Here is a 24,680-nt window from a genome sequence, read left to right as displayed (position 1 = left end):
CGTGCCCCCTCAATGCAAGTCTATGGGAGGGCGCGTGGCTGCCGCCACACCCCCTCCCATAAACTTGCATTGAGGGGGTGTGGCATGACGTCACAAGGGGCGTGGCCGTGATGTCACAACCCCTGCACCCAGCGGTCTAAATGAATGCTGTAGAGATGTCGGGAGTCGCAACTGCAGGACCCCCACGATCAGACATCTTATTCCCTATCCTTTGGATAGGGGATAAGATGTCTAGAGGCGGAGTACCCCTCTAAAGTGTCTTTGTCAATTAAGAAAACTTGACATGTAACAAAGATATGTCAAAATCAGGAGAAGCGTGCTGGCTCGTAGCCATCTCAATCCCACAGCTCCATTTTAAGTCTACGGGGCCATCCGGAGAAGCTGCATGGAGATCACTGTGAGCCGGTAATTGGCAAGCAAAATTCTTCTTGCTCCATCTTATTATGGGTGCGGGTCCTAGCATTGACACCCCAACCAATCAAAACATTTGACATGTCATGACTGACAAAAAACTTTGAATGTGGATGAGCTGCAATACCAAAGCCCATGGACAAGAGACCCTTTTATTCTTATCCCAGTCAACCGTTTTCTTTGTGCTTTATTTCCCCCCTATACTGCTACAGTCTATAGAATACAAGCCTTTTCACTCTCCTAAATAAATAGCCATACATCGCGTTGTTCTTTTTGGCTCCGGTGCCCGGACTAGGAGCCCAGACAACTTTTGTACAATGTGAGGCATGAACGGCTCAGTAATGATCTCACACAGTTCATGTTCTTCTGATGTCATGTCTTGACCATGTACAAAGGTATTGTTACATTTTTTCACTTCACTGCCATCCAAAGAGCATGGGCCCCAAATCCGGATTTGTGGTCAAGGACTCTGCTGCTGTGATCTCCGCCGGTTCAGCAGAGTTCATACACGGCAGATTTATCATAACATTTTTTACCTTAATGTTCGGGGTGTACAGGTTTCTCAGAGAAGCGAGCGCTGCGGACAAACCATCTGTGCTGTACCCGATCCACAAGGCCTGCAGAGTGCTGGAGGATACTCCACTTTTCTTACTGAGTCCCTAAAAAATGTTAAAAGGGCACTGTCAGAATAAACTTTTCATATGCTGTGCATATTGGCAAAACATTACAGTTTGTAATATATTTCATAAAATGTTTTATTTCCTTTTTAAAGAAATCATAATCCTGTCCGGCTGCAGGATCAGCTTTGTCCCAGCTGAAGCACAGGCCGAGACAAAGTCCAGTAAGTGGGGGCGGGACTAGCACTCCTCTGTGCTCTCTCCTCTCCTATCAGACTGCAGCATGAAAACAGAGAGGAGTGGGTTACAGAGAAGCCTGCAGTGATTGGATGAAGGAACCCAGCACAGCAGACTCAGGGAGGAAGTAAATGCATGGTGAGTGAGGGCGGGCTCAGTGCTTGCCTTGGACACGCCCCTTCCTGTGCAGTGGATGTCAGAATGAGTGAGCAGCAGAACAGAGGGATTTGTGAGCCAAACACAGAAGCTAGACACATAAAGACATGTAAAGAATCTGCATGACTTCGTGAGTATCACATATAAGCATTATTTTTTACTGTGATATGACAGGTACGGATTAAATCGCACTCATGTCAAGAAAATAAACAACACAATACTAGTATGATTTGCTTGAACCAATTTTGCTGGTGATTGCACCTCTAACAAGATCCAGCCGAGACAACTGTATGATGTCCAAAGTCTCTGCGGCAAAGCTCCTATGGGTATTGTATGGTCGTCCCAACAACAATTCTGCCTGATCTGTCAGCTATCAAACCAGAGACTAGAATGCCAGCAACATTGAAGATATCCTTTAAATTACTTCATGACAAGTATAGGATATACATTTATCAATTAGCTTTCATAGAATATACATATACACACATATATATATATAAAGAAGGTGAATATATATATATATATAAAGCAGGTGAATACACACACTATATATATGGTGAATGTCCATATATATATATATATATATATATATATATATATATATATATAGTGAATGTCCATATATATATATATATATATATATATATATATATATAGTGAATGTCCATAAATATATATATATATATATATATATATATAGTGAATGTCCATATATATATATATATATATATATATATATATATAGTGAATGTCCATAAATATATATATATATATATAGTGAATGTCCATATATATATATATATATATATATATATATATATATATATAGTGAATGTCCATAAATATATATATATATATATATATATATATAGTGAATGTCCATAAATATATATATATATATATATATATATATATATATATATACGGTATATATATATATATATATATATATATATATATATATATATATATAGTGAATGTCCATAAATATATATATATATATATATATATATATATATATATATATACGGTATATATATATATATATATATATATATATATATATATATAAAGAAGGTGAATGTCCAGCGCCAACTCATGAAAAAGAACTTCTTGATTCGGTCGCCATAGGAAACATCACATGGACTCAAGTGTCGTGACGTGTTTCGGCCCGTGTCACATTACTTGAGTCCGTGTGATGTTTCCTATGGCGACCGAATAAAGAAGTTATTTTTCATGAGTTGGCGCCGGACATTCACCTTCTTTATATATATATATATATATATATATATATATATACACATACACACACATTCACCTTTATATATATATATATATATATATACACACACATTCACCTTCTATATATATATATATATATATATATATATATATATACACATTCACCTTCTTTCTATGTTATGTGGATGAGTCCAAGTCCAGTCCCGGTGCCTGTGCAGGGGTGAGCTGGATTACACCACTTTCCTGATATATATACACATACACTAATGTTTTTCTCGTTTAATTACTTCTATAATTTTTTATAGGACTATTAATGAACTCCAAAGTGCAGACCCGACTGTTTCCGGTTCTCATAGACAGAATGTATAAAATATATAAATAAATATGCACACAATACAAAAAGAACAATTAATAGAGGTACATGTCGCGGCATTGTCCATTTATCCCCCCGCCATTGTGCTTCCTTTGAAAAGACAGGCAAAAACGGCAAATGAGCTTCCTTTATTGGGAATTAATACATAAAGTACCTGAGACCGATTCAGTATTCTAGACAAAAGCATCGTTGTCTGCCAGGAGGGAGCGCCGCTCTTAAAAAGACACGCCAGCGTCCCGCCCTGACTCCATGGCAGCATTCCTACCTGGGTTAAAACAACTCAATCTTTTACTAAATTATACCTTATGCTAATTTACTAGGGTGACATCTACTAAAATATACGCAGGAACCAAGTAAAAGAGGCAACGGCTCTATATTTGATGTCTAAATGTAAATTAAAGTTTAATATCGCGAAAGGCGGACAATTAATGGTTTAATTGTCGTAAAACTAAATGATGCTGCATATCTGGAATGTCTATGTGTATTACAGAGAGACAAGCGCACACAGCCTCTGTACAGATCTTGTACAGTAGCATTTCCAAACAGTGTGCCTCCAGCTGTTGCAAAACTACAACTTCCAGCAAGCCCGGGCAGCCAAAGTGGAGTTGTGGTTTTGCAACATCTGGTGGCACGCTGGTTGGGAAACACTGCTAATTTTTCCCTAGTGTGTATGGGGACGTCCCTCTACGATATTTATATCTTTTTTTAGCGCTTACGGAACATACCTTAAATATGTGCGCTTTTAAAATATGATGGCCCAGTTCCATGGTCTGCTGGCGATTTAACTTCCCTTCTTGTCGAGAAAACATGAATGCTAAGAGGGCATGTCCACTTCTAAAAAGGAAAGAAAAACAAACATCTAAGTACCACAATGAAGGACACAAAAATTATTATTTTTTTTTATTAATGTACAGTATGTGCTGCATGAAGAGGTCCCAGCAGAATAAAAGTATGTGAAGACCTTAAAGGAGAACTCAACAGGGTAGGGGATAAGTAGCCGATGGGGTGGGGGGGGAGCCATACAGGGGAGAACTTCCTCCCTCACTCTGCTACACACAACCCAGAGCAGTTTAGTGTGAGATGAGCTATGATTGGCTAAGGCTGCACCCCCTCCCCCCCTTTTCTCAGGACTCCAGACTGCATTGCCTGGTTTTGGACTTCTGCCAGGCCAGCAGGAGTCCAAAATCTGTGCAAAAGATGGGGGGGAAACGTGCTCTGGACAAGTAGGGAGACACCTAGTGGCAGCTTTTTTAAACACAAATAAAACATAGATAACTTCATTACACTAAACAAAGTATATTAGAAAGATTTTTTAATTACCTTAAGGAGTGCAATAGCAAAAATTAGTTTTAATGACAGTGCCCATTTAAAGGAAACCAGTCACAATAAACATACAGTCCAGTCTGCAGGTGACCTATCATAGAGCAGTACTGTGACTCTCCAGATGGTGCAAAACTACAACTCCCAGCATGCCCAGACAGCCAACGGCTGTCTGGGCATGCTGGGAGTTGTAGTTTTGCAACATCTGGAGGGTCTCAGTTTAGAGCGCCCTATTATAGAGCAGGAGGAGCCAAGCAGATTGATATGCATACTTGTGGGGAAAAAAAATTTAATCTTACTTATATTTTAATTTTTTTTATTTACACCTCTTTTTATTCTGTGTTTAGGAGTCCAGTGGGTGGTCCTAATTAGAACCGCCCACTGGACTCCTAAGTTCATGACGAACAGTAATTTAAGTGAATTTTCAACATTATAGGTTTTTCCTTCAGTAGTTTTTCTAAAGCTTTAAAAAACTCCAACTAAATTCTCAGTTTGTCCAGGTCAGTCAAATTCTATTCATTGCTTGCTTGCTAGGGTGCACTCAAGTCTCATTTTGGATACGGAAGGAGAATTTTAAAAACACCTCCTGCCGTATCCCAGGCGGATCCCATTGATTTCAATGAGTGACGGGGTTCGGCTAATTTTACCGACTGTGGTCAGCTGAAGTTTTCAGACCAGTTTAAAGACCGGATACGGTCTGAAAATGACCTGACCGGAGACACTAGCCGACTCCGGTCGGCTCATTGAAATCATTGGCACACGGCGTAGATGCGGCAGGAGGTGGTTTCGATATTCACCATCCGCATCAAGCTGCCAGATTCGCAAAATGAAATGTAAGTGCACAGTTCAATCTGTTTCTGGAATAGCTGGGTGACAACCAATATGGCTGCCATTATAACTATCATGGGGGGGAAATCATACATCATCCCTAGCCCAGCTACCTGCGCCAACCATACAGATCCTTCCAGTACATATTAGCGGCTGTACCCTACAGAGGAAATTCTTTTCTTTTGGGATTTCTTTTCTGTCACAACCAAAGTGCTCTCTGCTGACACCTCTGTCCATTTTAGGAACTGTCCAAAGCAGCATAGGTTTGCTATGGGAATTTTCTCCTGCTCTGGACAGTTCCTGACATGGACAGAGGTGTCAGCAGAGAGCACTGTGGTCGGGACAGAAAAAAAATAATTTTCCTCTGTAGTATACAGCCGCTAAGTAGTGCTGGAAGGATTAAGAATTTTTTATATAAGTAATTTACAAATCTGTTTAACTTTCTGGCACCAGTTGATTAAAAAAAAAAAAGTTTTAAAGTAAACAAAATTATTTTTGCTGATCACTGAACAAGATATTGAAAACATTTTTTCTTTTTTTTCTAATCTGTTTTTATCTACTTTTTTGTATGTACAGTATTATAGAGGCTGCCATCTTGCCTAAGCTGTTTTTAACAGAATTTATTGATGGCCTTAAGGACACAGGAAACAATAAACAGTAACTGTCCCATTGAGATGAATTGGAAAGGTTACTGAGCATTCTCATTCTACTGGAAGGAGCAGTCTGATCTCTGCTGTGAATGGTGGTGGGTCCAGTGTTATTTCTCTGGTGTTGCCTTTAACTGTAATTACTGGGATCTGTACAGAACAGGAAACCCAGCTTAGTTTTAGGCCTAGTGGACAGAGAGGAAACTGCAAGATTACATCATTTTTATTTTTTATTTTTTTTAAAGCAGATGGTGACATAGAAAATTGGAAAAATCTAAAATGATTTAAAAATATGGTTAACATAAAGCTTTAACTAAAACAGTAGGTAATATTTTGATGACACATTCCCTTAAAGAGGCACGATAACTAGCACATTTTTACAGTGCAGCAGTCTGACGACAACCTCTGTGGGAGGAGTAACAGCAGCCATATTGGTAGTCTTCCAGAAACAAACTTGGCAAAAAATGGAGAAATAAAGTTTTTTTTTTTTGTTATTCACTGGAAAAAAAAACATCTAAAAATAGATAATATGATCTATTATAAGAGCTGTCAAGTCAAAAGCACGTTCTACATACATCAGCGGGGATAAGCTGTTTTACCTCCCAGGACTCACTTTCCGGGATAATCTTCCCTAAAGTGCTTTCAGCAAAGGAAATGAAAACATGGCTCTAGTGATGACATTATGACTTCTCAATGGCCGGCAGAGCTCAGCTGAAGCCCCAGTCATAATGGTTTCCTAAATTAGCTCCACAAAGCTGCAATAGGAAACATCTTGTGAACTACAGGAGAGAAGGGGCCAGTCATCAAATACTATTACAAGAGACCATAAACCTCTACAACAACCTAACCTCTTGGCCAAAGAGTCTGATGTCTGTATTCCTATATGTATGTTCACAGCCACATGGTGAAAGTTCATGAGCAACGTGGCTGTCAACCTTCAGCAAATGTAAAGAGGTTCTATTCTAAAAGGGGTACTCCGCCCCTAGTCATCTCTGATCGTAGGGGTCCTGCCAATGGGGACCCCCATGATCTTGGCTGCGGCACCCCAGTCATCCGGTGCAGAGAGCAAACTTCGCTCCGTGTCGGATGACTGGCGGTGCGGAGGCTCTTGACGCCCATGCCCCCTCAATGTAAGTGTATGGGTGGGGGCGTGACGGCCGCCACGCCCCCTCCCATAGACTTGCATTGAGGGGGCATGGCCATGATGTCATGAGCCTCCGGTATTGCACCCCGACGATCTAAACGAACGCCGGGTGCAGCAGGGAGATCCCCAGCGACTGGACCCCCGCGATCAGACATCCTATCCCCCTAAAGGGGTACTCCGATGTCTAGGGGCGGAGTACCCCTTTAACTTTGGACGATCCCTACTAGTTCGAAGAGTACCTTAACTAATAGCAGATCACAAAATGTCTTCCTACTGGAACCACTAATGATCAGATCTAAGACAAGAACCTCTTAATAGTTGTTCAGTTACCCTGCAGCGCCACCACAGGAGAAATAAAGCATTACACAGACCCCTATTTAAATCAATGGGTCTCTAACCTGACAAAGAGATGAGGAGGCTGAACAGAGTGCTCTAATACGCTATATGAAATTTATAAACTGGACAACCCCTTTAATCCCATGGCCTATTCTTGGCTTTTTATCTCTGCATTCCAAGAGCCATAACTTTGCCTCTGGCATGGCCTAAAATGTATATACCTATAGTAGATGTAGGGGCTTTATAGTAGACCGTACCAATCTGTCTGTATAAAAATAAAGGCAGTAATGACAAATAACACAAAGTCTTCACAATGCATTTACAAGGATTGTCTATACAAACACTTATCAATGGCAAGGATGATTTAACTAAACTACAATTCTTTTATGTTTTTAAGTGTTCTGTTAAGGAGCAGGTCTGGTTTGGAGAATCTACTTATAAACACTCAAAATTCACTTATTTAACAACTTTCACTCTGGAGGACCAGAATGTGTAATGCCTCATTACTCCTGTGGTGGTGCTGTAGGAAAGCAATATATCTGCTGGTAGATCTTGCCACATCATATGTCTGAATGCTAAGATATCGGTCCAATAAAAAAAAATAACAACAATCATCCAAAAGGTAAACATTTCTTTTTTACTTTAATTTAACCACTTCTGGCCTTACCGTGGGTCACATAGGAACTGTGTGCTCTCTCCATCAGCCCTCCATACCAGCCATTCCCTAAAGGACGGGTGACAAAACATGCGTGTCTTGTCCCTTCTCTTGATTAAAAAGCAGGATAGGAGTTCCATGCGCTGTTGGAAGTCTTTCCAGTTATGTTCGGCATAAACACTGCCGGCATTGATGGCCTGAAATATTTGCTCATCCGTCATGGGGTGCAGTGAGGCCAGAGCCAGGTTCAAGATTGGAAGTGCCTTCTCAAAGGCTGAATTGGTCATGAACTTCATGTTGCATTGGAGCAAATAAAGCTCCGAGACGGACACCGGCACCACCTTATAGCTCGAACTCTTGATCACCAAGTGGCCCCTTTCGAATAGATCCAAGGTGAGCTTCAGGTAAAGGTAAGAGCCCTGGCTCCGCATCACCAAGTGATCGCACAGTTTGCCGAAGCTGGTGGCATCTGTTTTCCCATTTAAAGAGATATTGTTTGCAATTTCCTGGCTAGTGCTGTGTCTGTATTGTATATAGGCCGTCAGGTCATTGTAAATGTCTTTGTTCTCTGGGAAATCATCTAAGGAAATCTTGGACAAGGGCAGCGAACTTGTTATTTCCTAGAATTAAAAAGAGAACACATTTGTTAGACTTATTATGGCAGTAGACACATCGCACCCTTGCACTACAATTCCCGGCATGCCAAGCTAGCCTTGAACAAATAGTTCATCAACAGCTGCAGGTTGCATAAAAGTTGGCTTATAGGAATGGCAGATGGCAGGCTGCTTTTTACCGCATGAAAAATTAATCTGTCGGACATAAGACATGTGACAAACCCGCCTCGCCGTGCCTGCTGTCTGCTCCAAGACTGCGCGAGCAGTTTTCCATTCCCCCCTTCAAAATGCATTTAGAGAATTGCCTGGCAGCCAAACACGAGAAGTAATGTAATCGGCAGGATCAACAATGACTTAGAGGTATTCTGGCAACCGAAGTGGGATTACCAGAAAGACTATAATATCTCAGCTCACAGGAGGACTGACTCAATATTACGGGGGATCTTTTCTGCTGAGAAAATGATTGCGCTGGAATTACTTAGAGGTGATCTGCGTCTGTACATCAGACATTAACTTTTTATATCTCTATATATATTTAAAATGAAGAAAAAAACCTCATGACATATATCATATATATCATATATATATATATATATATATATATATATATATATATATATATATATATATATATACACATACATACACACACCGTATATACTTGAGTATAAGCCGAGTTTTTCAGCACAATTTTTTGTTGTTGAAAATGCCCCTCGGCTTATACTCGAGTGAACTCTCCGCCTGTGGTCTTCAACCTGCGGACCTCCCGATGTTGCAAAACTACAACTCCCAGCATGCCCGGACAGCCATCGGCTGTCCGGGCATGCTGGGAGTTGTAGTTTTGCAACATCTGGAGGTCCGCAGGTTGAAGACCACTGATTGAAGGGATTGACAGGTGATGATGACGAGGGGGATGATGACGTGGGTCTGGATGATGACAGGGTGATGATGACGGGGTCTGGATGATGACAGGCGGTGATGATGACGGGGGTGTTAATGACGGGGGTCTGGATGATGAAGGGGGGGATAATGTATTTCCCACCTTAGGCTTATAGTCGAGTCAATAACTTTTCCTGGGTTTTTGGGGTGAAATTAGGGGCCTCGGCTTATATTCGGGTCAGCTTATACTAGTCTAGTATACACGGTGTATATACGGGTCTAGTATATACGGTGTGTATATATATATATATATATATTATATATATATATATATATATATATATATATATATATATATTATATATAAAAATTACAATAAAAAAAATTTCAAAAAAGAGAGAGAGAAGTGAAAGACAAGAATTGATGGTAATCCAATGTCAAAACCAAGCCAGTAGTGATGTGGTTATATCTCAAATCAATGATCCCAGCATGCCCGGACAGCCAAAGGCAACAGCTGGAGACACACTACTTTGAAAACAATAATTCTATTTGTCTCCACGGTTACAGACTACAAACAAACCATGTGTAGTCTGAACCTGCAGTCATACCTACTTTAATCTATCCCTTACTCCTTGTTACGTTTTTTGTCTGTTTTTTCTAAAACAGTAGTTGGTGGAGTGTATGGTAATGCTGAAAGCTGTAGTTTTGCAACAGCTGGAGACACACTGTTTGGCGTGAGCCAGAGTAAAATCATGTACAATGTTTCCATATGGAAGAAACCGTTGCAGAAGACCTGTGAGATCTGAATTTCGAACAAGTTTCAGCAATGCTGTGATTTAACAGAATTAGGAATATGCTTTTTGCTCACTACAGATCCATGTCCCTAAAAGTACAACCCGGAGAGCCAAAGGCTGTCCAGGCATGCTGGGAGTTGTAGTTCTGCAACTGCTGGGCGGCACCCTGGTTGGGAAAAACTGAACCGCCTTCTCAAGATGAACAATCCAACATGTAGATATACCCGGAAACTATCTTCCACTGACTTTCAGATAAATATAACTTAGAGCTGATCTCATTTCACTTTTCTGGTTTAGCAAGACAAACGTATATATCTAGGTTGGCGAGCGCCGACATGTTATGGTTTGTGGGGCGTTGTCCTATAAACAAATAACCTCCCAGTGACCTCGTTGATATGGAAAATGGGTATTAGTAGGACAATAGTCAAGATAAGCAACAGATGCAAGACCGGGCAAAGTCTTCACAGTCCAAGAATAGCTGACTTACAGAATATACAGATGTAGTAGAGCTCAGTTTGTCATTTGGCATAACTCATTGTGATATCCCAAAATATTGCCAAAATATCAGCACAAGATGGACTGATGGAGTCCGAGCCTTGGAGAGAGATAGAGGGCAGAGAACTACTGCAGAAAACCACTTTTGCTTGTTAAGGGTACGTTCACACATACAGGATCCTGTGCAGATTTAATGCGCAGGATTTGTAACTGCAGATTAGAAGCTGTGCCCAGTCATTTAGTTTACATTGAAATCTGCAGCAGCAAATCCTGCGCATCAAATCTGCATACGTGTGAACGTACCCAGCCTGTGTATGTGCTTTCATGTTTAAAGCAGTGTTTCCCAACCAGCTTTTTGCAAAACTACAACTCCCAGCCTGCCCGGACAGCCAAAGGCTGTCCGGGCAGGCTGGGAGTTGTAGTTTTGTGATAGCTGGAGACACCTTGGTTGGGAAACACTGGTTTAATGTATAGCCAGAGTGTGACATTCCAAGACCCACAGGGTCAATGTAGATCAGATTAAAGGAAAACTGTCAGCTTTCTCCCCCCGCACTGACCAGTGGTACTGGCTGGTAGTGCGGGGGATGCTGATCAGTTTGATGATTACTGTGCCCGGATCAGCCGTGCCGTTCGGCCCTAATCTTCTATTTTTGGGATATGCTAATGAGGTGCTAACTGGCACCAGCTGGGCTAACTGGCACTCTGACGTCAGTGCCGCCAGCCGCAGCACCACCCAGCTCATCAATATTCCTCAACTCCCTCCGCCACTCCCTCCTCTCCCCGCTCTATAATGAAGAGAGAATTGAGGAATATTGATGAGCTGGGCGGTGCTGCGGCCAGCGGCACTGACGTCAGAGTGCCAGTTAGCCCAGCCGATGCCTGTTAGCACCTCATTAGCATATCCCGAAAATAGAAGATTAGGGCCGAACAGCGCAGTGGATCCGGTCACAGTAGGCATCAAACTGATCAGAGTCCCCCGCACTACCATCCAGTACCGCTGGTTAGTGCGGTGGGGGGGGGGGGGGAGAAAGCTGACAGTTTTCCTTTAACTGCGATCAGCTGAGCCAAGTACGCAGGGAAAGTCGTGATGAAACTACGCTAAATTAGGATTATCGTATTGCAAAAACTGATATACCTTAAGGGTCTATTCATGTGTACAGTATTTAACGCGCAGGATTTCAAGCTGTGCTCATTCAGTTTACATTGAAATCTGCAGCAGAAAATCCTGCGCATCAAATCTGTACGTGTGAAGAGACCATAAAGGAGTATTCCAGCCCTAAAAAAAAACTTTCACAAAATAGTATATAAGAGGTCGGGCCACCCACGATCTCAATAACAAAGTCCCGACTCTCTGTGCTGACTGGCATGCACTCCATTAATTGTCTATAGGAGCACCGGAGATACCCGAGAGATGTGCTTCGGTATCTCTGACACTCCTATAGAGAAAGAATGTGTATGACCCCCCACTCCATTCAGCATAGAGAGTAGAACCCTTAAAAGGTATAGAACAGAGCCCAATTCTCTGCGCTCAATGGGACACACTACATACATTTTCTATGGGGGCACTGGAGATACCCGAGAGATGTGCTTCGGTTTCTCTGGTGCTCTCATACAGAATGAATGGAGTGTGTGCCGTCCACCGCCCCATTCAGCACAGAAAGTCTGGGCTCCATTACAGAGATCACAGAGTGTCCTAAAGGATTCACCCCCACCCCCCGGATCAGACAATTAACTCCTTTCCTATACGTTTTTTAGGGCATGTATACTTCAAAATTTAGGGGAACATATAGAAAATAGTCAAAGTTTTAACAGATGAGCTGCTGCCAACCTCCAGTATCAGAAGAAGGAGGACAATGAACAGAGCATCGATTTACCTGAAAGTTCGAGCGCACGGTCATAATCAGCTTTATCCAGGATGGAAATGATGGAATTATCTTGCTTATAAAAGAAGCGATGGTGTCGCCATAATCCGGCTTGTGGAATTCCGCTTCATTCAAACCATCAACCAAGATAATGAATTCCTCTTCTGGGATCTTCCGTTCTGTGTAGTAAGAAGAATACAAATACAGACCATACATTAAATACAGACCATATCATCCACAGTAGTTACCATTCACGCACACAAAAAGTCCTTGATAGTCGGGCTCTACGGACCCCCTCAGCAGTATAATCCAACACAATTATCAAGGCAGACAAGTGGAACTATATGAAAAATGATCTTCTGACACCAATAACTCGGAGATACTTCCAACGTTATCTAATTTATTCTTTAAACTTCACAGTTCACATTTTCATAGTATAAGATGTAGGTGGTTCCATATAGCAAGATACCAAAGCACATACCTCGGTCAGATGGAGAGAGACACGAGCACAAACCTGCCGCGCTACGTTTCAGGGGCACGCCCCCTTAGTCATGCACACATGATTGTGGCTCTGGTGAGTATAAAGGGGTACTCCGGTGGAAACTTTTTTTTTTTTTTTTTTTTTTTTTTTTTTTTTTTAAATCAACTGGTGGCAGAAAGTTAAACAGATTTGTAAATGACTTCTATTTAAAAAAATCTTAATCCTTCTAGTACTTATTAGCTGCTGAATACTACAGAAGAAATTCTTTTCTTTTTGAAACACAGAGCTCTCTGCTGACATCATGACCACAGTGCTCTCTGCTGACATCTCTGTCCATTTTAAGAACTGTACATAGTAGGAGAGAATCCCCAAAGCAAACATATGCTGCTCTGGACAGTTCCTAAAATGGACAGAGATGTCAGCAGAGAGCACTGTGCTTGTGATTCAGCAGACAGCTCTGTGTTTCAAAAAGAAAAGAATTTTCCTCTGTAGAATTCAGCAGCTAATAAGTACTGGAAGGGTTAATATTTTTTTTTTTTTTTTATAGAAGTTATTTACAAATCTGTTTAACTTTCTGGCACCAGTTGATTTATAAAAAAAAAGAAAAAAGGTTTCCACCGGAGTACCCCTTTAAATGGGTGAGCAGTGGAAAGGAAAAGATTAACCCTTAACGTACTGGGCGTACTTCCATTATACTTATATAGTTAGAGCACTGTTCACACAGAAAAACCCACCTTTACACAACTATTAAATACAGACCAATTCTGAAAAGTAATAAATGACAAATAAGGGGTAATCATTCTGATAGATGATTGGTGGGGAGATACTGTATGTCACTGGTGAGATTTCATCCTGTCTGTGGTGTTTCCTGAAGTTCCCAATGCAAAATGACCCCCACTTACCATGAACCTTCTTAAGGGGTCTTGTCACCTCGGACACTTATCCCTTATACACGGGATATAAGGGGATAAGTGTACATGCCCTTTAAGGTGCCCAAACACATAAGAATAACCTTGACTGAACTGATGGTTTGGCCAGAATGAAAACAATAAAACATCTATGGGGATTTCTCAACCAATAACTAATTTCAGGAGAAAATAGAATTTCAACACAGCTGATCTTTTTGTTTTATTGGGATATAAACCCCCTGCTAGAGCTGCCTGGCAGTGACTCTATCCCATTTCCCCACTAAGAAGTTCAGAACACATGCAATTTGGGTGAAAAACAGCTGTTTACTGAATAGGCTTTCTACCAATAGGTATCTAGGTATAAGGAATATGAAACAGTGGGGCTTTTGACCCCCCTTAGGCCGGGTGCACACTGCAGAATCTGCGGCCAGGAGATTCTGAGTGCGGCCAGCACTGACTAAATCAGTTGGTGCCAGGACCGCACGGACAATGCCGACCCGATAAACAGCAATGTCTGCCGCGCAGATTCCACCAGAAAATTGAACAGATTAAATGTTCTGGTGGAATTTATTTATTAGAATTTTTTTGTCAGAAATTCCGACCACAAAATTCTGCAGTGGGAATGGGTTAATGGAAAACCCTGCATGTTACCTACATGCTACAGAATTTCCGACCGAAATTTCTGAGCGTAATTCCGGTCCAAAATTCTGTAGTGTGAACCTGTCCTTAGACAGAAGCGTGTGACTGCTGTGAAAACTTCCCTACCTCTAAGTCAGTGTTTCCCATCCTAGGAGCCTCCAGCTGTTGCAAAACTATAACTCCCAGCATGCCCAGACAGCCAACGGCTGTCTGGGCATGCTGGGAGTTATAGTTTTGGCAACAGCTGGAGTATGAGTCAATATCAAGCAAATTCAAGCCAAATTTCTTTTTAGCTGATATACAGTCTTATGAAGATATGTTAAATTGTCTTTAGACACCTACCTCGACGAAGACTAGTCATTGGCTCAAGGACCCCTCTTCTAAAGGCACTCAAAGGGTCCTGTACACAAGACCGCAGGCTGAGCATGCTCTGAAGATGGGTTTCCCTGATAAGAAGGTCTCTGTACGCGGTCAGCTGATGCGAGCGGCACAATAAAGCCGCCACACTGTGCACAAACTCCGGCACTAGGCAAGTGTATGTGTTGTCCGCCTGACAGTAATGATACGCAACAACCTGTGGACGGGAAACATGAAAGGCAGGTGGAGGAAATTAAAGGAGTAGTCCAGTCCTGAAAAATGTATCCCCTATCCTAAGGATAGGGGATAAGTTTAAGATTGCGTGGGGTCCGACCGCTGGGTCCTTCTGCGCCAGATAGCGCATGTTGACCACCGCACGAAGTTGCGGCCAACACGCCCCCTCAATACAGCGCTATGGCAGAGCTGGAGATTGCCGAATGCAGCGCTCCGGCTCTGCCATAAAGTTGTATTGAGAGGGCGTGTCAGCCGCCGCTTTGTGCGGTGGTCAACACCCCCTTCCCGCGGGCTGCTGGGGCCCCGTAAAAGTAGATCGCGGGGGGGCCCCAGCGGTCGGACTCCCATGATCTGAAACTTATCCCCTATCCTTAGCATAGGGGATAAGTTTTTCAGGACTGGACTACTCCATTAACTTCAATATATAATTTCTTCCACTGCTCAAAATTTTAGGAATGGGAAATGAAGAGATACCTTGGAAGCCAGATGTTTAAGTGACTCATCCATCATCTTCTGGTGCTCCGGACTTCCATGGGAGCCCAGGGATTTCATAGTGTTAGCACCACACATGCCGAGGCTGAGCGGAGATGTCTGAGACAAGGGGATCTCCAGGGCATGGTCACTACCTATCCGGACAAGGGTGAAAAAGAAAAGAGAAATTATCAGCCAAGAAAAATAGTGGCAAAATGCAGGACTCAACCATGACGTAAAGATGACATCTTGGACGACCTTCATCCAACAACACGTGAAATCACCAACTGGCAAAAAAGGAGAACTTTGTAAGATATGTAAGACTGGCAGCTAATAAATTAAAATAACTTATTAAGGGAAACATACGGGGCTGTTCTTACAGATCTGGCAGGAAAGGCTTAGGCTATTAAATAATCTAAAATAAATGGCCTGGAGGTTGAGCAAACAGTGGTGCCAAAGGAACGATCCCGAAATGGAGAAAGTCGAACTTGTTTTTTTGGCAGTGCGATGTGGTTTCCATGGAGAGATTTTTTTTCTATTTATTTACGGTATGAGATTTTCCTGGCAGAAGGAGGTGTCTCAGCAGCAAAGCCGGGTACCTCCAGATTAACTACGGACAGCAGCTCTGGGCGAGATGAAAGTATGTTGGGTGTAAGGACCTGTCTGTATATGGGTGATGGATGTGTGTATTAGGTTTCATTCATATCACGTTTTACAAGGACATTGAGGGGCATTTATGAAAGTTTGCTTAGGTATGCTATTTTTTAGTTTGTTTTTTTTCACTTCCATTCTGCTTACGTGCGACAAATTTACTATATTGTTGCACGGCGTTAATACATTTTTAAGCAAAAGCGGGAGTTTTTTCTCACCTAAGTAAAAACAATAGTCAGTTTCTGTTGGTTAAGCCAAGGTTCGGTTGGAGTATATTTAGTAGGTTTTTAAAGCCTAAGTGATGTTTTTGCGAATGTCGCAGTTGATAAATTTCTGACTATGGCAAGTCAGAATTGTAAAAACGCTTATGTATGCCGATTTGTAAAAAAAAAAAAAAAAAAATGCTTTTTTCGCTCTCGTGGCAGATTGTTACATGAAAAAAAGACTGTGGCGCAATTGCAATTTTTTTGTGACAATTTTAGCAGCAAAAAGTATTCCAATGTATACTGCCACATAATAATGGCACTTCCACTATCTACTAATGAGGATCTTTGCTTTTTTTTTCTGATCTTGAAGAACATAAAAAAAAAAAAAAGAGAAAATGCTGGACCAGTCCAGTAAAACGTAATTCTTTATTGCAACATTAAAATATTAAAACAGTATCCACATATGTTTCTGTCACTTGGACCTCAGTCAATGTGGATGGGTTAAGTGTTACGGGACTCTTTCTTCATGTTCTTCATTGTTGTGGACCTCGCTCCTACACAGAGGTGAGAGCTGGTTTGTTTGTACCTATGTGCGTTTGGTTTGTGGTTTCTATTTGCTGATCTCATACTAATCTTAATTTTTTTCCCAGCAGGACTCAATACAGTGGCAGACTAAGCTTTTTAGTCCTGCGAAAAAAAAAAAAATATAGAAAAAGTATAGCTGCTGATAGACTACAAGTAAGGAGCAACTTGCCGAATTGGAATCTAAAGTAGTGGCGTTCTTTTGTGCAGGTGCGCCGATCCCCTGGAAAAATCATAACAGACAATTCCAGGGAATAGGAATACTGGGAAAGCAGCATGATTTGAAATTATCCCCAATAGATTACGCTCAGTCTTGTAAAGTTAATAGGAGCACCATGGGTAGGCCGCTATTTTTAATCGGTATACCACATATACCAACGCTACGCTATACTCCAGAAAAGTGATGTGAATGGAGCATAACTGAACAATGTCAGAAACTAGAATAGAATATGGGGGAACAGTAGCAAGCCATGATGTGGGAAGTACCAACTTAGCCAATACACTTAAAAGCCTCCTACTTCAACAAGAAACTGATGGTTCCATAATTTATGGGTGATGATAAGCAAACAATACCACTGTTAAAACTGTATGATCTAAAGGGTGACACAAAATTGTACAATCGTACAATTTAGGCTATTTCTACCCTTGGTCTCGCTGCTTGAGGAAGAAAACCTAGAGTTGTGTACAACCTTATTTTTTCAAATGGGCACTGTCAAAAAACATTTCATATGTTTTAGAGACATGTCAAAACTTTGGATCGATCGCTAGAATGCTAGAATGAGCCAATTGTCTCGGTCAGCGCATTATTCTCTCCCCACTCATTCTAGTGATTGGTCAGGGGCTTAATGCTAAACTTTTGACTTGTCCCTAGGCTTAGGACATGTGACATTTTTTTTAAAGCGACAGGTACACTATCATACATCGTATTTCATGCTGCGGATGTATGCGCCAATTCTAGTCACTAGAACAATCTCTCTTCTGAAGCCGGGTAGCCCTGTGTGTCTGTTCGTAGCAGATCTGCAGTGGGAAATCCGCTGCTATGAGCAGACACACAGGACTATTCGGCCACAGCAGGGAACTCGCTAGTGACTGGTATCAGCGCATCAGCAGAATGAAAAAAGCTGCAGATGCGCTACATGTGACCCTACTAGGGATTGACAGATATAGATTTTTTAGAGCAAATACCGATAACCTGTGAACTTTCAGGCCGATGGCCCACATATAATGCCCCCCTGTCATGTGGCCCTCATATATAATACCCCCTGTCCTGTGACCCCCACATATAATGCCCCCCCTGACATATGCCTCTCATTTATAATTTGCCCCCTCACTTATAATTTGCCCGTCCATACAGCGCCCGAGCAGTGGTCACCTTTCTCACACGCTGCTCCGTTCTTGCAGAGGGAGTGAGAGCTGCAGCGACGTGATCTCCGGACGCCTGTGCAATGATGTGATGACATCGCGCCGGCCTGCCATCCCCGCAGCGCTCGCTCCCACTGCAAGAATGGAGCAGCGTGTGAAAAGGGTGAGGGAGTGGTGGAGCGGGACAGCTGACAGCTCCCGCTCCACCATGCTGTCAGGGAGGGGCAATTCCGTTGCCCCCCCCTTGATCCGCCACTGCTTCAGGGCTGCTTCAGGGCCGGGACTGAAGTCCCACGATTCGTGCACTTAGTGAACATGCCTTGTTTTGCCGTGCGGAGCAGCGCTGGATGCATTACCGGCATGGTAGATGCCGATAACATTCAAAATCGTGAATATCGGCCGATAATGTCGGCCAATCCGATAATCGGTCGATCCCTAGACCATACCCTAAGGAGAAATTGGTGCATCAAGTTACATACATTTGAATGAATACATAACTAGTCTATATCTCATATTACAGACCTTTTGGAGATGAACAAGGGCTATTTGAGGCAATCTGCCTCATTCTAGTCCCATGGCAGCTGAGCGCCACCAGCTTAGAAATTATTGCCGTCTTTCCAAACCCAACGCTGCCAGCGATCGCGACGCCCCGGTTCTCCGGCAGCTCCGAACAACTCAGCTTTTCCTCTATCTCCTGAAAGAGCCAGCCCCTTCCAATAAACACTGAGTCTGTTGTTATACTTGGCACTTCGAACAACAGCGGCTTCAGCAGAATGTCCTGTGGCTTGTAGGGGACAAAGCGAGCTGCAAAGGGAAAAAGAAAGGGATAAAAATAATCTCAGGGGAGGAAATGCTAACCCTTCACCAGCCACACAAAAGACCTGAAATATCAGTGGGTGAATGCCGTGTGGAGTATTCAAGGGTTAAATAAATAGGAAAAAAAATCAGGCAATATGATCAAACTCTAGCAAATGACACAACGTTTAAAAAGCGGACAACCCGGGCACTGGTTCATAATGCCAATGTATTCTAAGACTGCCAAGAGCAGTCAAGTGCGAGAAAGGCCTGATGTGTGAAAACTAGCCAAGTTGAGTTTCTTTCCTAATAAGTGTTCCTTAAAGGGGTATTCCAGGAAAAAACTTTTTTTATATACCGTATATAAAACTGGCTCAAGAAAGTTAAACAGATTTGTAAATTACTTCTATTAAAAAATCTTAATCCTTTCAATAATTATCAGCTGCTGAAGTTGAGTTGTTGTTTTCTGTCTGGCAACAGTGCTCTCTGATGACATCTCTGCTTGTCTCGGGAACTGCACAGAGTAGAAGAGGTTTGCTATGGGGATTTGCTTCTAAACTGGGCGGTTCCCGAGACACGTGTCATCAGAGAGCACTTAGACAGAAAAGAACAACTCAACTTCATCAGTTCATAAGTACTGAAAGGATTACGTTTTTTTAATAGAAGTAATTTAAAAATCTGTTTAACTTTCTGGAGCCAGTTGATATATATATAAAAAAAGTTATATCCTGGATAACCCCTTTAAAGCAGTAATCTACTAACCGTGGACCACCAGCTGTTGCAAAACTACAACTCCCAGCATGCCCGGACAGCCAACGGCTGTCCGGGCATGCTGGGAGTTGTAGTTTTGCAACAGCTGGAGGTCCACGGTTTGGAGACAACTGCCGTAGAGGATGAAGAAAAACTAACCTTGATGACTCTTCCCATATATTAATAAGGGTGCATTAATAGGAAAAACCGACCTTTGATTTCCTGCTGCACGCGGGTCCCTGCTGTGTTATGCCAGGGCATGCGAATGGATGTCCTCAGTGGCGCATTTCTCTGAACATCCAAATAACTCAAATCTTCCAGTTTTGTGGAACTCGTAGCTGGGGAAATAAAGGAGTTTCTATTACAATTTAATCAACTGGTGCCAGAAAGTTAAACAGATTTGTAAATTACTTATATTTAAAAATCTGAATCCTTCCAGTACTTATCAGCTGCTGTATGTTCCAACAGGAATTTGTTTTCTTTTTGAATTTCCTTTCTGTCTGACCACAGTGCTCTCTGCTGACACCACTGTCCATGTCAGGAACTGTCCAGAGCAGGAGAGGTTTGCTATGGGGATTTGCTCCTACTCTGGACAGTTCCCAAAATGGACAGAGGTGTCAGCAGAGAGCACTGTGGTCAGACAGAAAGGGAATTCAAAAAGAAAAGAACTTCCTGTGAAGCCTATAGCAGCTGATAAATACTGGAAGGATCAAGATTTTTAAATAGAAATAATTTACAAATCTGTTTAACTTCCTGGAACCAGTTGATTTAAAAAAAAAAAAAAACACAAAAAGAAAACACATGTTTTCCAGTAGAGTACCCCTTTAAGGTGATATTCCCATCTAATAAAGTCATGGGGTACCATTCAGATTTTCAAATGACTTTTGAACGGTTGAGGTCTGATCTCTGGGACCCCCCATGATCCCGAGACTACAACTCCTTTTACACTCCTATGCATGGTGGTGCCTGATCAACTGGATGTGCAGGGAGTCGGCACCCGGCACAACCGTGTGGCCAGAAGAGCTGTGGTGAAGGGAAATTAGTGTGGCCCCATCTACCTAAGGATCTGTAAGGTCCCAGGTCAGACAAATAAAGCAATTACATATTCTAGCAATAAACTATTAATTTAAAAAGGTATCCCCTACCTATCTCCAAATTATGGTTAAAGTGTAAAAAAAATGCTCCAGGCTTACACTAAGTGGTGCTAATCCTGTCCGTGTGCTTAAAACATGAGTTTTCATCCCTTTATGGCTTCTAATTCCCTTGTTTATGTTGCTTACACTGCATGCAGTTCACTGAGCAGGAGGGGGTACTCCCTTACTTTCCCTCACATCTCATGTGGGAACTTCCTTCCTCACTTTTCAGAGCTGATAAATGGCTCCTCTGTGACATGCCCCCGGCTCACACAGCAGGCTGATTGACAAGCTGCGATCCTGCACAGAGTCCTGATTGTCCGCCCACACTTCCTGTATTTTGTCTCGGTACAGAGATACACAGGAAGTAGCTGCAGGGACAAGACAGTGCCCATTTAAAGGGGTTATCCCAAGATTAAATGTAATCTCCCCTGTCCACAGGATTGATACCTTGCTGATCGGTGGAGATCCCACCACTAGGACTCCCATCAATCAAGAAAACTGAGGTCAATTGTCCCCCAAAAGAATTGTGCAGAAGTACACGTGCTTGACCACTACTCCATTCCTGCTCTACAGGACTTTTGAATATAACAAGTACCGCTTTATTCATTAAGGGACAGCTGACCTCTGTTCCCATGATCAATGAAAGTCCAAACGGTAAGACCCTCACCGATCAGTTAGTTATCACCGATGCTGTCGATTACCATTGATTTTATAATACGACCCCTTTTGGTTCTCTTCATTCGTTGTAGTTTTGTCATGCAAAAAAAAATTGGAAAACATTCACACAACTAATGCCGAACACTTTTTTTTTTTTTAGTTATGTTCACACAGCAAGTTTCCCAGTGCGGGTTGGAACTTCAATGTTGTCTGCTGCAGATTTTCCGCTGTGGAAAATCCGTCACGGCTTAAACCCACAGCGGGAAGCTCGCTAAAAATCCGCCCATGTGAACATATCCTTAAAGGGGTACTCTCGTTAAAAACTTTTTTTTTTTTTTTTTTAATCAACTGGTGCAGGAAAGTTAAACAGATTTGTAAATTATTTCTATTAAAAAAAAATCTGAATCCTTCCAGTACTTATTAACTGCTGAATACTACAGAGGAAATGGTTTTCTTTTTAGAACACAGAGCTCTCTGCTGACATCACAAGCACAGTGCTCTCTGCTGACATCTCTGCCCATTTTAGGAACTGTCTTAGAGCAGCATATGTTTGCTATGGGGATTTTCTCCTACTCTGGACAGTACTTAAAATGGACAGAGATGTAAGCAGAGAGCACTGTGCTCATGATTCAGCAGAGAGCTCTGTGTTCCAAAAAGAAAACCATTTCCTCTGTAGTATTCCGCAGCTAATAAGTACTGGAAGGATTAAGATTTTTTAATAGGAGTAATTTACAAATCTGTTTAACTTTCCTGCACTAGTTGATAAAAAATAAAAAAATAAAAAAGGTTTTTCACGGGAGTACCCCTTTAACGGGTTCAAATTGAACAACGGCACACTGGCTTGAAAAATCAAAGGTAAAACAAGTAGGCGGAATAAGAAGAAAGGACAAGAAAATGAACTTTTTAAACCGAATGACATTGGCGGCGTAAGTAAAGAAAAAAAATATCCATTTTACTATGAGCTGAAAACAAGGAATCTAAACTCAGGATCTGGAAGAAGTGAGTGATATTTTTCTATTTTATTATAGTCAACCAACTCCAACCAAACCCTGATTTTGGTTTTGGGTGGAGAGAACGGAAACCTATTTAAAGCCGCTATAGATTGTCTAAATCCAGAGACCAGCATGTCCTGCAATTCTATTCCTCGCTGGTTTCCCTTCTCATCGCCCTCTGTACAGTCAGGGTGGGTGGTCTACACGGGCTAGATAAACCTATTATCTTTCATCACTTATCCACTGTTCTCATGACCAGCATGTCATAAGTGGTGTTATTTCTATCCTCCGCCGGAATAAAGTCCACTGTTTATTATTGTATTCGCTAGGTGGCATTACGTCTGTTTGAACTGCGCAAAATCCACTGATATTTATCAAGCTGACATCGACCTCAACTACCCTGTGATCTTGGTCGCTGTTCACAGAGGCAAACATATGTCCATAAAAGTAGGTTTAATGTGTTCTGTTTATTCAAAGGGATGAATGTTTTGATATGTCCTCGTTTTAGCAGAACATGTGCCCTAGTCGGATCATTCTGGAACATGTTAGGAATGCCACTCTTTTTCAATGAAAGGCATATCCAACAAGACTTTCCGGTGTAAAACTTTTTTATTTTTTTAAATCAACTGGTGCCAGAAAGTTTAACAGATTTGTAAATTACTTCTATTAAAAAATCTTAATCCTTCCAGTACTTATAAGCTGCTGAATACTACAGAGGAAGTTCTTTTCTTTTTTGGATTTTTTTTTCTGTCTGTCCACAGTGCTCTCTGCTGACACCTCTGTCCATATCAGGAACTGTCCAGAGCAGGAGAAAATCCCCATAGCAAACATATGCTGCTCTGGACAGTTCCTAAAATGGACAGAGGTGCCAGCAGAGAGCACTGTGGTCAGACAGAAAAGAAAACCCAAAAAGAAAAGAATTTCCTCTGTAGTATTCAGCAGCTGATAAGTACTGGAAGGATTAAGATTTTTTTTTAAAAGAAGTAATTTCCAAATTGTTTAACTTTTTGGTACCAGTTGATTAAAAAAAATATGTTTTTCACCAGAGTACCCCTTTAAAAAAGCAGTGCTCAACTGGTGCAATTTCTTAAGGCCACATGACAAATATATATTGGGCACCAATAGGACAAAGCTTTCCAATCACGTGGGTGCTGAAATATTGAGTAAGATTTAGACCAGTGGTGTCCAAACTGTGGCTCTCCAGCTGTTGTAAAACTACAAGTCCCAGCATGCCCGGACAGCAGTCACCATCCTGACCCCTCTGTTATCATCCCGACCCCCTGTCATCATCCAGACCTCCCTCATCCCCCCTGTCATCATCTAGACCTTCGTCATCATACATACCCCCTCTCTTGTTCTCTACTCACTTCCCCAGTTGTATCTCTGTTGGTTCTTCCCTAGCATCCATCCATCGTCGCCCATCTAAGCTGCGGGGACCGTCCGAATTCCAAGGGGAGAGTTGAGCCGGTCCGGGCTGTCCATCTTCACCGGGAGGCAGTCTTCTCCACTCCCGGCCTGCCCCGTACTAGTGACACTGCATTGATGACGCTGCGGAGGGCCGTCCGTGCGCAGGGACGCCCCTGACGTCACAGACGTCTACTGCGCACGGATGTCCCTGTGCGGCTGCATCAATGCAGCGTCACTAGTACGGGGAAGGCCTGAAGCGGTGAAGAGGGCCTCCCGGTCAAGATGGGTGGCCCGGACTGGCTCTACCTCCCCACTGGAATTTGGACGGTCCCTGCAGCGTAGTTGGGTGCGATGGATGGCCTGGCCCATCCCCCTCGCCACCCCCACCAGTATGCCTGTGATTTTTTTTCTTCACTCAAGTATAAGCCGAGGGGGACATTTT

The 24,680-nt window shown here is 42.2% G+C and overlaps 1 protein-coding gene across 9 annotated transcripts in view; it reads right to left on the bottom strand.

The window, feature by feature from the left end:
- Window positions 1–24,680, bottom strand: part of TANC1 (tetratricopeptide repeat, ankyrin repeat and coiled-coil containing 1) — a 251,326-nt gene that overhangs the window by 72,752 nt on the left and 153,894 nt on the right. For all 9 annotated transcript variants that reach the window (XM_056533507.1, XM_056533509.1, XM_056533506.1 and 6 more), the window contains 8 exons: window positions 20,259–20,384; window positions 19,024–19,305; window positions 15,704–15,855; window positions 14,981–15,212; window positions 12,623–12,789; window positions 7,979–8,586; window positions 3,762–3,870; window positions 948–1,070 (listed from right to left, as the gene is read on the bottom strand). In XM_056533507.1, the coding sequence (XP_056389482.1) occupies window positions 948–1,070; window positions 3,762–3,870; window positions 7,979–8,586; window positions 12,623–12,789; window positions 14,981–15,212; window positions 15,704–15,855; window positions 19,024–19,305; window positions 20,259–20,384 (1,799 nt within the window). The remainder of the gene's footprint in view (window positions 1–947; window positions 1,071–3,761; window positions 3,871–7,978; window positions 8,587–12,622; window positions 12,790–14,980; window positions 15,213–15,703; window positions 15,856–19,023; window positions 19,306–20,258; window positions 20,385–24,680) is intronic.

The sequence above is a fragment of the Hyla sarda genome, chromosome 8 (assembly GCF_029499605.1).
Source record: "Hyla sarda isolate aHylSar1 chromosome 8, aHylSar1.hap1, whole genome shotgun sequence".
Lineage (NCBI taxonomy): Eukaryota > Metazoa > Chordata > Amphibia > Anura > Hylidae > Hyla > Hyla sarda.
Note: the sequence above shows the minus strand (reverse complement) of the source record. Positions and strands in the feature narration are given on the sequence as shown.